General features: G+C 41.2%; 2 protein-coding genes across 8 annotated transcripts in view; one reads left to right on the plus strand and one right to left on the minus strand.

Moving 5' to 3' along the window:
- Positions 1-317: 317 nt before the first annotated feature.
- DDX5 (DEAD-box helicase 5) lies at positions 318-7,465 on the minus strand. 2 transcript variants are annotated; one of them, XM_029210998.1, is made up of 14 exons: positions 7,447-7,465; positions 6,716-6,888; positions 5,361-5,526; positions 4,927-5,023; positions 4,707-4,840; positions 4,524-4,589; positions 4,134-4,275; positions 3,892-4,052; positions 3,630-3,802; positions 3,177-3,287; positions 2,874-2,935; positions 2,712-2,771; positions 1,228-1,452; positions 318-1,024 (listed from the first exon to the last, which is right to left on the minus strand). In XM_029210998.1, the coding sequence occupies exons 2-14, from the start codon at positions 6,757-6,759 to the stop codon at positions 621-623; spliced, it is 1,845 nt and encodes a 614-aa protein (XP_029066831.1). In that variant the 5' UTR covers positions 6,760-6,888; positions 7,447-7,465; the 3' UTR covers positions 318-620. The 2 variants fall into 2 exon arrangements, with proteins under 2 accessions (XP_029066831.1, XP_029066830.1); XM_029210997.1 differs by lacking the exon at positions 7,447-7,465 and adding an exon at positions 7,184-7,346.
- Positions 7,466-7,482: 17 nt separating this feature from the next.
- Positions 7,483-16,922, plus strand: part of CEP95 (centrosomal protein 95) — a 59,587-nt gene continuing 50,147 nt past the window's right edge. For 3 of the 6 annotated variants that reach the window (XM_029210991.1, XM_029210992.1, XM_029210993.1), the window contains exons 1-5: positions 7,483-7,812; positions 9,259-9,387; positions 10,468-10,575; positions 13,680-13,790; positions 16,612-16,717. In XM_029210991.1, the coding sequence (XP_029066824.1) occupies positions 7,794-7,812; positions 9,259-9,387; positions 10,468-10,575; positions 13,680-13,790; positions 16,612-16,717 (473 nt within the window). In that variant the 5' untranslated portion in view covers positions 7,483-7,793. Of the gene's footprint in view, positions 7,813-9,258; positions 9,388-10,467; positions 10,576-13,660; positions 13,791-16,611; positions 16,718-16,922 lie in introns of those variants that run through there. The other 3 variants (XM_029210994.1, XM_029210995.1, XM_029210996.1) reach the window with 3 other exon arrangements.

The raw sequence follows: 16,922 nt of genomic DNA on the forward strand, positions 1-16,922 counted from the left end.
GGTGGGGCTATAGTTATTTCCTGTACGTTTTAGTATCTCATTTCACCACTCTGCTAAGAGACTATTAAATGACTCACCTGATGTTGAGAAGTAGAGAGCTTTTATGCAATCTAGCCTAGAATTGTTAATCAACCTAAATCAATCGCATTTTAATCCTTAAAATAGGAATAGATCACAGGAAGAAGGGCCTTCTGATCTTCCCACTTCCCAAAACTATAGAAAGCACTCAATTTAAGTTTTTATGATTAAAAAAAGACCATCTAAGCCAAGTTTTACATGACATTATATATGTAAAATAAAGTACCATTTCCACTTAATTCAGTCTTCAAATATTTTTTATTGGAAGGCCATGCATTGCCTTCATTTATTGTATTTCAAATCACTGTACATTTACTTTTGTGAAAACACTGCCTGCATTTTCTAGTACAAAAAAAACCTAAAAATTGTTTCAGGAATGTAGAGAAATATCCAACTTAAATAGCGAAAAAGTGCACCATAATTACTGCTGCACTGCAGTCATTTCTGCATTTCCCATGTTTCTTAAATAACTATCTTGTCTGATAACACACGATATAAAGAGCAATTATGAAAAACAGACATTTACACATACTTCTAAAGTCTTATTGAGAATATCCTGTTGGCATTGGATAACCAATCATAGGCGCAGCTGCAGTAGCAGGATATGCATATGCCTGTTGGTTCATACCATTGTGCATATTTGCAACATTACTTCCATATTGCTGAGTGCTATCATAACCATTCTGGTAAGTCCCTGTTGGATTACCAGTCCTAAAACTGGTCTGTATACCAGCAGACACAAAATTACTTCCAAAGCTCCCATTGGTGTAATTTGCAGCACTGTAAACACCATTTTGAGTTTTTGCCCCAAAATCTCTCTTAAGCAGACTAGAATAACCTCGGTCATAATTTTCCCTGTCTCTAAATGTATTAAATCCACCCCTTTTGCCCGCAGAGTATCTGTCCCGACGGTCATCCTTCATGCCTCCTCTACCCCTGGAACGACCTGTCAAGAAAAAAATTGCAGACTTGATTATTTCCATGGCATAAATCATTACTAACAAAAGAATTAGGTCTATCTGTGAAGTATTTTTTCAACTCCATTCTTCACTGAAGATTTTACTCACCCGCCAATACCATTTAAAATTGATTTGTAGGCAATTAGGTGACCCCAAACCACCGACATTTCTTATCAAAGGTTGGTCTTACCTGAACCTCTGTCTTCGACCAACTGAAGCAATTTGGGATTAATTGCTTGATTAGCTTCACGAAGCACAGAGATAAGGTCGCTCACTTGCTTTATGTTATTAGGTGTAAAGAAAGTGTATGCTGTGCCTGTTTTGGTACTGCGAGCAGTTCTTCCAATTCGATGAATATAATCCTCTGAGGAGTTAGGGTAGTCATAATTGATGACAAATTTCACATCTTCCACATCTGTAAGGTGTTGCAGTGTGGCAAAATAGCAATGTACGGAGTTTTGCACACCACAACAGCCAGACCAAAAATAAAAAGTTAGACAATTGTATTCCCAAGAAGGTATGGGCTGCAAAAAATACAGTTAAAATGGTTATCCATTCCCTGTAGGAATACCATTGAGGTTGGGTGGGAGGGGGGGAGGGGGGAGAAAAAAAGAAAAAGCACACGTCATCCTTATGCCTCATTACCCACCCAATGATGGAGCCTGTCAAAAGGACGTGTGTATTCCCTAACACATTCCCAAATTAACAATCCCCTTACAGATCATCAAGTGACATCTGAATGCTTCTGCGCAGTAGGGCCACTATTAAAGGTTCACAGCAACCTCCTCATGTGCTCTCGTTTTGAGGACCTTGCAACAAAAATATACATGGTCCTTTGCATTACACACTTATCAGAAGTTCAAAATTCTGGCCACACTGCTTGTCTTGCCAAGACCTTACAACCGCAGCTGCAAGAAAAACATACCTGTCCCCCAAAAGTTGTTTTTATGCACTGTGTCTCGTCTAGGCAAGCGCTTCCAAGAAGCCAGGATTCACTTGAGAATGTGTCTCTCTCTGGCAGGTCTCGACATGACGACTACTGTGCAGGTGAGGGAGGAACTTTCAAAGCACTGCTTTCTTTTCCCACTAAGTGTGAGAAGTTGCTCCTGCTCTAGATTTTATGTGCCAGTACTCACCAATTTGTAAAAGGCTTAGTACCTTTTAAAGCTGCTCTCTCCATTTCAAACTTGAACAAAAATTTCATTGAACATTGAAGTTTGGAAATATTTCTTCGACATTTCAGCAAACTCACTGAAACTCAAAGACCCACAGATCACAATAAACAGTTTGAAACAATGCTGTACCATGGCAATCATGCAAAGCATGGGACAGAATAAATACCACGGCAGTGAACTGTGAGGATAACTTCCATTTTTTTCCCCCGGAGAGAACAGTTTACGGGGCAGAGGTGGTATGTTCTGCCTTTTGAAGATTACTGGCACACTTTCAGCTTTTCACCTCTCTAATCGACTGGAAGCAGCCAGCCGATCACTAGTCCTCCATCCCCCTCGAGTCCTCCGATTGTCATGCCTAGGCCTTGCCACAAAGACTGCACCTTTATATGAAAAAAACTTAGAAAAAATGCAGAGGTTAAAGAAAGCAATAAACTTTCTTTAAAAAAATTATATGGAGATCTTCTGACAAACCAAGCCATGAATTCGAGTTTGTACTAACCTAGCCCTCTGGAGGCCACATCTGTAGCAATCAGAATAGGAGCCTTTCCATGTTTGAATTCTGCAAAAAAAAAAAAAAAAAAAGGCACATATATAATTACTGACGTGAATGCAATTTTAGGTTTTTTTTGGGGGGGAGGGGGACTTCACTTGAAATACTTACCATTTAGAACCCAGTCACGTTCCTGTTGACTCTTGTCACCATGGATACCCATGGCAGGCCACCTAAATTAAAGGAAAGTTACGTTAGTAATCTCATTTAAAACCTCATAGATTTTAATCAAGTGATAAACCATTTTTGGTCACAGACCCTTTTAATTTTGCCTGAAGTAATGTATATACAGTCTTACCCATACTACCAGATTACTCCTACCTTTGAAACGCAAATCTACCACCGATTAAAGTTTGCCCTTCCCCTACACTCAGCTCTAATAAATATATGCTTCAATGGAAGGAGTCCACATACCCATCTCTCCTCATTTTTCTAGTGAGTTCATCACATCTTCTTTTGGTTTCAACGAAAACAATGGTTTTATTCTCCTTCTCACTCATGATCTCTTCCATTAAACGAATAAGCCTTGAAGGAAACAAAAAATTGTGAATTCTAAAAGAAGTCCACGGTTATGATGAGCAAAACACTAACTTTAATCTACATGGCTACAAATTAAAAAGAAAACACCTGCTTAACCTTTCAAATAGTTCTACCTTTGGTCCTTAAATAAACCACAGGAGTCTTTTTACTATAAGAGCGCTATACTAAAACGGTGATAGCCAACAAGTCCCTGAATGAAAGAAGCAAAACAATTTTCAGAGTGACTGACAGACTAATTTCAAGTTAACATTCAGATTCCACCCAGCTGAAAGTCACTTTTAAGAGAACATTTGAAACAATTTATCAAGTTTTTATAGTCAAACTTACTTTTCATCCTTTTCTACGTCATGACACACATCCACAATCTGAAGAATGTTGTGATTTGCACTCAGTTCTAGTGCACCAATGTTTATATGAATATAGTCTTTCAAGAAATCTTCAGCAAGCTGTCTTACTTCTTTTGGCCAAGTAGCACTCCACATTAGGGTTTGCCTATCAGGCTAAAGATTTTTGGATTTAAAAAAAGCATTGTATTCTAAGAATGGCTTTAGAGCTAAATTTGAAGAGAACACATTTGAAGGGCACTTACTCTTATCTGATCCACAATCTTCCTTATTTGGGGTTCGAATCCCATATCAAGCATTCTATCTGCTTCATCAAGGACAAGGTAAGTGGTTCTTCTTAAATTGGTTTTCCCACATTCTAAAAAGTCAATCAGTCTTCCAGGTGTTGCAATACAGATTTCCACACCTTCAATTAAACACACAAATGCAACCATGACATTTAAAACTTTCAGCACCACCAGTGACAAATAAAAACCTTGTTACATACCTCTCTCCAAATCACGTATCTGTGGTCCCTTGGGAGCACCACCATAAATACAAGTGGACTTCAAGCGACATGCTCTACAGTATTCAGCAGCTACTTGCTGTACCTGTTGGGCCAGTTCCCGAGTTGGTGCCAGCACCAAGCACTATGGAAAGAAAAAGTGGAACACCTTTAGCAGAGTCCTGGATCCTAGTTTTAGAGTGACAACTTACTAGTGTTACACACTGGCAGATGACTTACTCTGTCAATACCCAAAGCAACTTTGTCTCTAGGTAAATTGGATAAGATCACTAATATCTCTCTATAAAACCAGCACAAATTGACTTTTGCTATACATTCCACAAATTTCTACACTTCTAACCAAAAACTGATAGAATATATATGTAAACTTACAATAGGCCCATCACCTCTCTCTAGAAATGGCTGATGATTGATGTGGACAATGGCAGGCAGCAAATACTGTTCAGGGAGAAAGCAAACAACAGAAGTTATAATCAAATACTTCTAGTTTCTTTTAATTCCCAACCAATTTTCTCTAGCACATGTCACATAACTCGAAAGTTCTCCCAAACTTACAGACAACGTCTTCCCAGATCCAGTTTGTGCTACCCCAACCATATCCAATCCACTTAGAGCAACTGGCCATCCCTGAGCTTGAATAGCTGTGGGTTCAGTAAAGTTCTGCCTTGCAATCACATCCATGACGTTTGCTGTAATTATTGACAGCAATTAAAAATCAGTAATGCCAAGAAAAAAAATTAAAAAGAAAAACAAAGTGGGGAAAACTAGCACTTACCAGGGAAGTTTGCTTCATAAAAATTCAGGACTGGCTTTGGACAGTTGTGACCTCTGACTGTAATTTCCTTGCTTCTTCTGTACGTCTCTACCTCTTGCTACAAAACAAATCATAATAATCCAGTGAAGTCTCATAACTCCCACTAAGTAAAAATAAGGCCCTGAATTTATAATTATCTACTTTAAGATGATCTTCAAAAATTTGGATCCATACAGAAAACTGCATGTAGTACAAGAACCACCTATTATGTTACACTCAACTCTTCCACGTAAAAGTCAACGTCCCAGGTCTCCAAAAGTGAGTAACACCTCTTCCCCAACTATTTACTTGGAAAACATGAGTTTCCCAAAATTTGCAAGAAATTTCTAGTCAGATTTTGATTCACTGAAAAGTTCATGAGTTATAGCCTGAAGAAGCCACATGAAATTACTCACTGCTGTACGCCTAGCCAAATCAGGGTGTTCCTGATAAAAATTCTTCTCAAATTTGGGCAGCTCATCAAGATTCCACTTCTTTTTAACCAGTTTCTCCCCAGGGTTTCCAAACTTCTTTCCAGATAAGGGCCCTGCCCTACTTCCTCCAAATCGAGGGGCACCAAACCTAAAATTAAAAAAAAAAAAAGTTACATTTTCAAACACGTACAGACTTACTTACCATCCCTGAGCATATGCTAAAGATCAATGAAAGACTGGAGATGGAAGACCCAGCTGTCCTTAGCGATTGGTCATTCTTTCAAAAGCCACAATAAGCACCGCATCTCCCTCATTTCGCGTTGTGCTAAGTCCACACCACTGAAGCCAAACCAACAGCCCGGGATTTACCAGGTCGGAAACTGGCTGCCCGAACACTAGTTCCGATTACAAGGATAGACAACAGCTGGTGGCTACTAATCTTTTCCACAAGACTAAAAATTAAATGTCTAAGAACGACAATAAAGAAAGAAGAAAGCAGCTTAATAGTGACGCTATTTGCCAGCCATCCTCAAGCAACAGAGCTTCAGTTTTAATGGATAACGGAACAACACAGGCAGTGAAAGCAGAACAAGGAAGGTGGTCTCGGAAACAGTCACGCAAGCCAATCGAGTTGGGGGGATCCCGCAGAAGGACTCCCGACCGAGAAAGCGAAATTATATAACGCAAAGAAAAAGAGGAGGAGGAGCTGGAGACTACCGGGGGAGGAGTCCCGACCCGGGCGGAGTCGGCCGGGCGGCGTTCCCGCTGGGGCGGCGCTTCCCCCTTTGTCTCGCATTTCTCTCTGCGCCACATTTTCTCGACGCTGCCATTTTGAGCTCCTCCGCCGGGCGGAGTAACAAAGGCGCCGCCGCCATGTCCGCCGCCGGCATTTTCTACCCACGGCTCAGCCACATGGCCAACTCCCGAGATACCTCCTGCCCTCGCCGCATTAACGACTTCGGAGGCGGCCCCCTCGGCACCCACAGAATCCCTGAGGCCCCTAAAATTCCTCCCGAAAGGTTGCACCTAAGAGCGGCGGCTTTGCCTCGAAGCACTGCGCTTTCCTTCCCTAAAAATACGATCCTCGAAATTCTCCCAACAGCTGCTAAATCATCGAGGCCGCGATGCCCCCCTCCCACACAAAAGGCGTTCTTGAGAATCGTTAACAGGAAACTCCCAGTTTGGGACAAATCAAAATGGCGCAAACCTTCTTCAATGAAGGAGGCCCAAGGATAAGCTGAACAAGGCGAGTTTCCACCGCCACCCCGCCCCCCGCAACCCTCATCGGCCTCCCATCCCCCACCCGCTGGGCCTGACAGGTCGGTTCCCACACTCACCCTCGATCCCGGCCGCGGTCTCGGTCACTCGAATAACCCGACATGGCGTCAATGGTTGCGGTTGGCGGGAAGCGAAGCGGAGAAAATCGAGCGCGGCGAGTCGCTGGAGGTGGCGACAGCAAAGCCTCGCGGGGGCGGCAGAGGCGGACGGACGGCGATGACAAGAACCGGTGCTACCGACAAAAGACCGGTGGAAATGAATGAGGTGCCGGCGGCGTCCCGGCAGCCGGTTTTATAGCCTGGACCGCCTCCTCCGCCGCAGAGTATGCTGGGAGCCGCTCTATGACCTAATCACTCCGCCCCTGCGCAGAGGCCGCAACGCCAGCCGGCGTTCCGGAATCCGCCATGTTATCGCCCCTCCCCCCGCGGCCCCTCCCTCAGCGTCTCCCGTTTTTCGCCCCTTACAAGGGTGGATCCACCCGGCCACCCACCACTGGGATGCCTCAGCTTGCACTCTTTTGACTTCACCTTTTTCTCGTCTTTCACACTTCAAGGAAGCCACCGCACCCTTTTCCCGGTACAGCCCAGACAATAAAATGGCCAGGCCAGGCTAACCCACTCTGTCCACTTGGAGATGTTTACGTCTCCAGAGAGCCTTCACGCCCATAACCAACCAAGGCGGGAAGGCGGAGCCTGACATTGTCACGTGGCTGCCCCCTCCCACCGGGTGAGCGGGCCGCACTACTTCCCCAGTTGGCTTTGGCGGAGGAGTACAAGACGGAATAGCTCACCGGAAGTGCTGTGCTAATGGCCCCGGGAGATCGGCCTGGACTGCTGGGTGACCTGGGCTGTCAAACGCACCCACCCGAGAACCTCTTAGCGGGAACTGGCCGGTGGAGAACAGTTTCTAGAGCCCGCAAACCGCCGCCTCGGCACGTGCTGCGAAAGGAAGTGCTCCCTTGGTGACCAATCAGCAGCGAGAAGCCGTTTTAACGTCCCTCCCTCTTCCACCCCTCCTTCGCGGCACTTTCGTTAGATTCTCCCTTCTGTCACCGCTGGGTTTGCGCCGCGAGGCCCTCCTAGGACACCGTCCCGCGCGCGCCCGGCTGGGAGTCCGGCGGCGACCTGCCTCCGCGACATGGCTGGCTCAGAGGCTGGTGAGTCTCGGCCTTGAGCCCCGGTTGTGTGTGGACTGAAGCCGTACAGTCGAAGTCCCCGAACGCCCCTGGCCATCTTATCTTGAGGCCTCGGGCAGGTCTGGGCTGTCGGTGGGGATCGTGACAGACACACCCCGTCGTAGTCGGCGGGTTTTCGGGATAGGGTCTGTCAGCCCCGCTCCCCGGCTCCTTTGAAGCGGTCGAGCCTGATTTAGGGGCGGGGGGAGAGAAGGGCCCTGCGGCGAAGTCCGCAGCACGCCCGCGTCCTGGCTGCAAAACGGCCTGTCAGAAAGTGCCCTTCCCTGGACAGCTTTTTCTCTGGGGAATGTGCCCTCTGCTCCTGCATTGTGGGGACTGAGGCCATATCTGCATCTGTCTTGAACTTTTGAGGACTGGCACTGTAAATATCTGTTGATGCTCCTCCCAAAGTAGAATAGTGGTGGACTTTTCTCTTCAGTGCTTTCTAGAGTTAACCGGCTTTATCCAGCGCCGCTTTTGTAAAGCGAATTGATTTGGTTGTCTGGGACGCTTTCATTCTTTTCTCCAAGACAGCGTTCAAACCAGTTGTCATTCTTTGGTCAGCTGTGAGTAATGGGCATGGGGAGAGGGAGATAATGTGCCTTGAAGTCACTCTTACACATACACACATTTATTTCTAGACATACTGAAGATGACGCATACAGAACAGAATTTCCCCCTTACTCGCCAGTTATTTGAGGGAATAAGTGTTTTAAGCTTGCTAAAACCTTTGGTCAAGAAACCCTTGAAATAATTTTGCTAATCCCAACAATAAAGGGGTGATACACATGAAACTTCGACAGTTTTGGTAATGTGCTAGCTCTGAATTTAGAGACGTTTTAATGTATTTCTCAAATTTTCTTTCATATACATCAAATATAATTAAAAATAGAACAGATGCAGTAATGTTGGTGTCATTACTCCAGTTCTTAACAGCCTAAGTTAATCCCCACCTGTTTGGCATCAGAGACGTTCCACCTTGAACAAGATAATTGGGTAGAAACATGATTAATGCTATGGGGAATTTGAAGCAACATCCATTAATTGGTTTCTAGTAACCTCAAATTATTATTCACAATCTGTCTTATATAAAACATAATATTCCTGTTTATTTGTAAATGTGTTTTAAATGAAAAGATCTACGTATGGCTTGTAAAATGGGGACTATGGTAAGTAACTTAAGATTTTAGGTTGCAACAGTGAAAATTGGATTTGCATCATAGTTTTGACTACATTGGAAGTCATCTCAAGAAATTAAATACATCTTTTCAAAAATCATGACTAGGAGGGTCTTTGAAGTTCTCTAACAAATTCCTTATTTTCTATAGAATTCAATGTCTGTTTTTGTGGGGAGGGGGGTTTAAATGAACGTATATGATTTTTTCTAGTACTAGTTAAGGCTGATCTTTTCCCTTCCTTTCCCAACAGAGTGGGTAACCATTGCCAATAATCTTCTTTTGCAATGTCATATACACCTGAGGATTCGAGAACTAGAAGACTGTGATGCTAATGTTTTTATTGCTCTTTATCAGTCTATTTTGGGAGAAAAGGTACCAGGTAAGGGTACTTAAAAGTGGAAGTAATAGTGTCTGTATCTTAGGCCATAAGTTTCGAGGGTTTTCTAGTTAGATCCTATAGTATATATAAAATCTTGAGTTTTCTCTTTGCGTACATCTCATTTCTATCTAAATAATAGCATTCATTGCCTTAATGAATACCTTAGGAGACCCTGTAATAACTGCCTTGGTCATCAACTGTTTAATCATTCATAATGCCCTGTGAAAGTCACACCTTTTCTGTAAATGTACCTTCATAGTTCTAAAATCGAGTGGAATTTGGAAACTTGTTGAATCCTGGTATTTAACCAGTGTTACGGATAAGAATTGTTGTTTGCACTTTGTTCCTGGTTAAATATCTCAGAGTTCTTATCCATAGATTGCTCTGCTGCCTCTGTATCTTTATCTAGTTTATAACCATTAAGCACTAAAGTTCTGTGAAGTCTCTCTTCCCTCCATTACCATGAGTCAGTGCCCTCATCGCTTTCTGGAATAATGGGATGGCCTCCAGCTGGTATCTTTGATACTAGTCTCAACTCTCTTTAGGGTTCAGAGGCAGGTAGTTATTAGACCAGTCTTTTAGAATACTTTTTTCATTCTTCCCCAAGACATTCATCTTCCTCAGTACCAGAGGAGAAACTCCAAATTTAAGTTGTTAAAATGTTTCTGCATTATGCTGATCTTATAAACCTTTATCCCAGTAATTCCCAATAGGCTGCTTTAACAGGACATACACAAACCCCTCCTTCACACCTGCCTATGGCTATAGGTTAAAGTGTCCCTTGTATTTTCTCCCTTATTAGAGTATTAGCATCTCCTTGAATTCAGGGACCTTTTTAGCTTTCTTTAACACAGTGCTTATTATAGAGCATGTTTATATATATGTTGATTGAATAAATATTCAGCCATATTCAATCAAATACTCAGCCACTAAAGATTCTACTTTGTGGAATTCAGGCTCTGTTTATCTGTATGTTATAGCTTGCTCTGTTTGGGCAGAGCTCAGAGGCCTGGTCAGAGACAGGTAAATGAAAACTTGGACTCTCATAGATGCAAAATTATGTAGTTTTTTTTTCCACAGACCTCATAGCTATTCCCAGGAGTCAAGAGGATGAAGCTCACAATGTACAAGCAGTAATTGATTCATTGGCTTTGGATTATCTGCAGGTCAGCTTGTCTCACATAACAGGTTGGTATATACTTAACCATCAGATAATTTTGCGTTTTACTAAAATAATTTGTTTTGTAGCATTCTAGATATTGTTTAACCAAATGAGTAAGCTTGTGAAATAGACCAAACAGCAAGATTGAGCCAAGACAATTCACTGGTATAGTTAAGACAACCATCCTTACGAGCTTTTCCAGGAGTCATACACTGAGTTTGGGATAGGTCTAAGATACAAGAATCCTAGCTGGTAGTTTGAGGTGTGTTTTGTTGTTGTTACTTTAAAGCTCTCAGTCTGCTTGTTTGTAGTTGCTAAGAATTAGAAACACCTAAATGTCCATTAATAGGGACAGGTTAAATAAATTATTGTAGCTCCATATAGGGAACTACTCTGCAGCTGTGAAAGATGATTGATGATGCTCTGTATACAACGTTCCATGTTAGTGGAATGATCTCTAATATATACTGTATGAGGAAAACGTGTTGTGGTTATAATGCTAATGTGCAGAGTATGCTACTGTTTGTAAAAACAAAGGTGGGGAGAAAATACATGCAGTTGATTGAATGCCAAAGGACTCTCTAGAAGCATATGCAAAAAACCTGTAATACTGATTACCTCCAATGACAGGAACTACAGGGCTGCAGGACAAGGGTGGGATGAGACTTTTCATTTTATACCTTCTGAACTTTTTGAATTTTGAACCATGTGAATGTATTACCTGTTCAAAATAAATAAAACCGTAAATTGTTTTTCAGCTTTTTTCCAAAAAAGTATACATGCTTGTATTCAAAAGCCAGACATACCAAATACATTTGTAAATCCCTATTTTTGGTAAATAGAAAATGAGGATTAGTTCAGTAAATTATTACAAGCTAATGAACAGAGGGAATCTTGGGGACTTGAAACTATACTTAAGTCACTAAGCGAAGGCTTATACTGTTTTATTCTTTGACAGTCGTTAGAAGAGGTATATGTTAATAAGGATAGGTCACTTACATCTTTTATTTTGATACATCAATAAGAACAGATTTTTACAAAAATACTCTGTCTTAAGTTTTTTAGTGCAGTTCTAGGTGAATGAGTGTGGTAAACTAGTTTGGAGAAAATTCATTTTGAGGGATAACCCTGGGATTTCCCTGTTCTTTTGAAATTTGGAATGGCTTTATCACCCAAGTAGAGTAATTTCTGGTATTTGTGTTTACTAAATAAACATACTGTACACCAAGGTTGTGTCTGCTTATAGAACTTTTTGATGCAGAGCTGCCCCTGACAACTCATACCCACCCCATCCCCATGGAAAGTTGCGAAACTGCTTACCTCCTCCAGTAGACTGCAAGGCAGCTTTTTACTCCTTCTGTGCTGTTTAAAGCAGTTTCTCTGGGACTTCCCTGGTGGCGCAGTGGTTAAGAATCCACCTGCCGATGCAGGGGACACAGGTTCGATCCCTGGTCCGGGAGGATCCCACATGCCACAGAGCAACTAAGCCCGTGTGCCACAACTACTGAGCCTGCGCTCTAGAGCCTGCAAGCCACAACTACTGAAGCCTGCGCACCACAACTACTGAAGCCCACCCACCTAGAGCCCGGGCTCTGCAACAAGAGAAGCCACCGCAATAAGAAGCCCGTGCACCACAATGAAGAGTAGCCCCTGCTCGCTGCAACTAGAGAAAGCCTGTGTGCAGCAATGAAGACCCAACACAGCCCAAAATAAGTAAATTTATTAAAGAAAAGAAAAATAAAGCAGTTTCTCCTACATCATGAAGCACTGCATTCTGGCGGGCAGTCTTAGTTGCTGGGTTGGCAGAGTATGTTCCCCATCCTAGAAACCAGAAGTCTTGGGTATGTCCTTGGGGTATGCTTGTGTATCTTGTTAAGCCAGAAAACATAGGGCTTATAAACAAGATTTCTGTTCAGCTGTTTTAAACAAAAAAACTCTCAAACATTGATTATCTTTACTAGAGTGTTGTAAAACATCAAATTTCTGGTTTAGTCTTGTTTTGCATCATGACTGAAGTTATGAATGGCTAGATTATCTCAAATATCAAATTTCCACTCTGCCTCTCCCATACTTGTTTGAATTCATGCCAGCTCTGATCTCGCAAAGGACAACCCAGGTGTCTCAGCAGTTAAGTTCCATCCATACCTGATGTTGATTGGAGTCCATTTTAGGTGACATTAAACGTGTCAAGTTTCCATGCTTTTGCCAGTCCATGTTTTGTTAACATTTCAACTTAACATTTATTAAAAATCTATTAGACCAGATACTGTGCTAGGGACTGTTTAAAGATTAGTTTTAGGTATAAAGCGGGTATAGTGGGAGGTAAGGCTGGAGAGGTTGGGGGTGAGGTGAGATTAAAAGTGGTTTTATATGCAGGGACCCATGGTCAGTTTTATTTATTTATTTATTTTTTATTTTTTGCGGTACGCGGGCCTCTCACTGCTGCGGCCTCTCCCGTTGCGGAGCACAGGCTCCGGACGCGCAGGCCCAGCAGCCATGGCTCACGGGCTCAGCCGCTCCGCAGCCCGTGGGATCCTCCCAGACCAGGGCACAAACCCGCGTCCCCTGCATCAGCAGGCGGACTCAACCACTGTGCCACCAGGGAAGCCCCATGGTCAGTTTTTAATCAAAAAATGGCATAATCTATACAAAGTGAATAGAAGTTAACAAATTTTAAAAATTAGGAATTCCTGATGAGAGTATCCCAAGTATTTTGTGTGTTTTATATTACTCTACTGCTATTGTTTTCAGAACAAACCACTATCTGAAAGTGTTCCCTCCTGCAATTTTTTTTACCAACCTAATAAAGTTCAGCTTAGTTGCTTTATTTATACTTCAGTATAAAACTTAGAGGATGAAGTCCACTTATTTTGCTTCTTGATAAATGAAGGACTATGCCAATGAATTATCAACCATACTATTCAAGACTACCCCTTTTTCTTCAGATATAATCAAGCATCAGGAAATTAATGTTTTTAATATTTATAATATTTATAATATTTTTTCTCCTGGATTAATTTATAATCCTTGTATCGTGAACAATATTTTCACAGTGGTATGTCCATTTCAAAATTATGAGGCTTTCAATTTCTTGGTTAATTTTTTTAATAGCTCTGTATTCTGTGTTCAGGAGAAAATATAGTGAAAGGAGATAAAGAATCTATTAAGAATCTCCTAGAAATATTTGATGGGTTACTGGAGTATCTTACAGAACACATCAGTGAAACATCTCACGAGAAAAGTAAGTTTAAGAAAAAAATTTGGTTTGATTTATATTCTGTGTTATGTCTCTTTGTCTTTTATCTTTTTGCCTATTTTTCTCCATAGGAATTAGAATCACTAGTACACTATATCTGATAAATTTAATTATAAATTAAATTTCAGTTCTCATTGTTTCAAGTAGTTGAAACCTCTATCCTAGGCTACCATCATGTCTTTCGTTAACTTGGATATTGCTTATAAGTTACTTTAAAGCTAATCTATAATAGAAAGCTAAATCTGACTAAAATTGCTTACTATCCTATTATTACATGAAATTCCTTACTCCAAAATGTTCTATGTCAGAACTGCCATTTTTGTTATAAATTTGGATACTGGGGAGGCATCAGCAGGAAGGGTTGGTATGTTTCTGTCTCCAACCTACACTTCAGTTTGTGACAGCGTGAATATTTTTTATTTCACTCGTCAAGTGACTCAGTTCTCCAAATCGTAACAGTTTATTGTATGAAATTTTGATATTACGTTTTTTTAATGATAAAGATCATTATTGCTGTATTATTTTCCAAAGTTGTCATGGTTATTTAAACTGGATCATTAATGTATAAGTGCTATTCATAATCTTTGGCTCCATAAATCCCATTTCTAGGGATTTGTCCTAAGAAAATAATACAAAAGAAAGGTGCTTGAAGGTCTTCATGCAATGTTATTTATCATTGGGGGAAAAAACAAAACAAAGAACTTTATGTCTTAACAGTTTGAGATTGGTCAGTAAATAATACTGTATGTATTAATACACAGTGAATAATATATGAACCATATTAGAATGGGTTTACTATTGTACAATTATCCAAAACAAGTTTTTAGCAGTAATAGCAATTAGTATAAATTCTAATACAAATGAAGACAAAAAATTGGGGCAGGCTCATCATTCCTAATTCTCACATTGTTGATGGTGAGACCTATGCTGTGAATATAATATCTGAAATTAATCTTAAATTCTTTAGTTAGAGATAGTTTTCTACCTTTTATCCTTGTTGCTGAAAAAGACTTAAAAGCATATAGAGATAAGGCCTAGAAGGAAAGATTGAAAGGCACGCCACACTGTACATTTCTTTTTTTTAATTTCAAAAAACTTGAGTTTTGAGTGTTTAATATATGTTAAATATCAGCCTAGGTACTCTGGGAAGATTCAGAGCTGCATGCCATGTTTATTGCTCTCAAAGAAAACTATACTCAAGTCAGGGAGACTGCCATAAATACATACAGTAAAAACATCGTAGGAGAATTGGGAGGGAGTGAATGACATGGAAAAACTCACCTAATTCAAGGCTACCAGTAGCTATTTCGATGCTCTGTGGCTTTTTAGTCATTTTAGCAGCAAGAGTAAGGGGAAGAAAACTACCTAAAAGAGTAATTAATTTGAAATGTTCTAACGACAGCAGTCTTTATGATGTAGTACTTGATCGCGTGTAGGGGAGGGATGATAGGCAGTGGGAGTGGAGAGGAGGACAGAAATGAGAGATACTTACATGTGAGGCTGGTAATAATGAAATGCTGAGCGGGGGATCTTCCCAGGGGAGATCAGTAGGATGTGATAAGCTTAGTGCTGCTAGAAGGGAGTTTACTCAGATGGGGCTTCCCTATGTGATAGTACTGTAGTTGGAGAATGTTTTCTGAAGTCTGATTCTCACCTTTGCAGGTCCAAGTTTATATAGCAGTATTACCTAGAGCTGATCAGAATCTTCAACCTGCCAATTAATATATTATGGGAAGTAAATCTGTATTATCACTAGTCAGGTCAGGTACAGAGCAGTTTCTTCTGAGCTAGCATTATCATTTACCACTGAAGATCAAGGGATTTGAAGGCAGACTATGGGCTTAATGCTGCCACTCACTGTATGACTCACTAAGTTTCATCCCTCACTGTAGGATTGAAGCTGTCTAAGCCTCAGTTTTCTCTTCTGAAGTTCTTTCATGATTGTAGTGAAGGTTAATAGGTATGCATAAGTAATTTAGCATTGAGCCTAGCCCAGAGTAAATACACAATGAATATTGACTAATGTTGTTAAAATGTTGCTTGGTGAATATAGAAACAGAAAAAAGTGAAGGTGGTTGTTGAAACAGGAAATCTTTAGAAGTAGGATGGGAATATCCAGACGGGTATATCTGAAGTAGGAGGTTTCACCCACATACCTCCTGAAATCACTTCCCTAGTGAGTTACTGCCACTGTGAAAGTGTATTTCTTAAGTATGTTGGGGTAGAAAATAGGTTGAGAGTCTTTTTTTTTTTTTTTTTTTTGGGTGTGCTGTGTGGCATGAGGGATCCTAGCTCCCTGACCAGGGATTGAACCCGTGCCCCTACAGTGGAAGCGCAGAGTCTTAACCACCAGACCGCCAGGGAAGTCCCAAGGTTGATAGTCTTAAGGAAAATTTCATCCACACCTTGATGTGGTCTCACTCTTATCTTAGGCTAGGGCATGATTGTCTTGGAGCTTGAGGTAGGCTGACATAGTCATGTTTTTCTGAAGCCACATCCTAGTCACCTTGCCTCAGATATCTCACAGATATCTCCAACTCACAGATAGGTGTAAAGAATACTAAATGAACCTACCACCTGGCTTAAAAAATAGAACATTGCTAATACAACTGTAGACCCTGCTTTTAAAGCAACACTTGCGTGCTCATTGCAAGTAATGATTTGGTTCTCACTTCACTTTCACAAGAGCCCAGTGTACCAGGAAGGGGTTGAGGGTATTTTACTGTCCTTACCTCTACCCATCCCCTGTAGAGAAACAGTTGTATTAACTTGGGTTTTTGGTATTGTTTTTATCTGTTCTAAACAGGTGAAACTGGGCAGCGTTCTAAAGAATCCCATCGAGGAGACCCTTTGGAAGAGCGAGAAAGTACTAAAGAATCCAGATCATCATGGAAAAGAGTTTCTTTTGAGAGGTAGCACTCAATGTCTGTGAATTTAAGCAAAACAAGTTATGCTTTTCCTTCTACTAAGAATTAAAATTGTACACAATATACCAGAATGGCAGCAAAAAAACAAAGCTGATGTGAAAATTTACTAACTTCTCATGTTTTAAACCTCCCTGAGGGAGTTTTAAGAACCTCGAGCTATATATAATACTTAATTCTCAGCATTAGCCAC

The sequence above is a fragment of the Monodon monoceros genome, unplaced genomic scaffold (assembly GCF_005190385.1).
Source record: "Monodon monoceros isolate NGI ecotype Baffin Bay Population unplaced genomic scaffold, NGI_Narwhal_1 Super_Scaffold_9, whole genome shotgun sequence".
Lineage (NCBI taxonomy): Eukaryota > Metazoa > Chordata > Mammalia > Artiodactyla > Monodontidae > Monodon > Monodon monoceros.

Coding starts and splice junctions, on each gene's coding strand:
- DDX5 (XM_029210998.1), bottom strand. CDS start 6,759: ATGTCGGGTTATTCGAGTGACCGAGACCGCGGCCGGGATCGAGG. Junction 5,527..6,715: donor GACCGCGGCCGGGATCGAGG/GTGAGTGTGGGA, acceptor TTTTAATTTTAG/GTTTGGTGCCCCTCGATTTG. Junction 4,590..4,706: donor GATCTGGGAAGACGTTGTCT/GTAAGTTTGGGA, acceptor CTCCCTGAACAG/TATTTGCTGCCTGCCATTGT.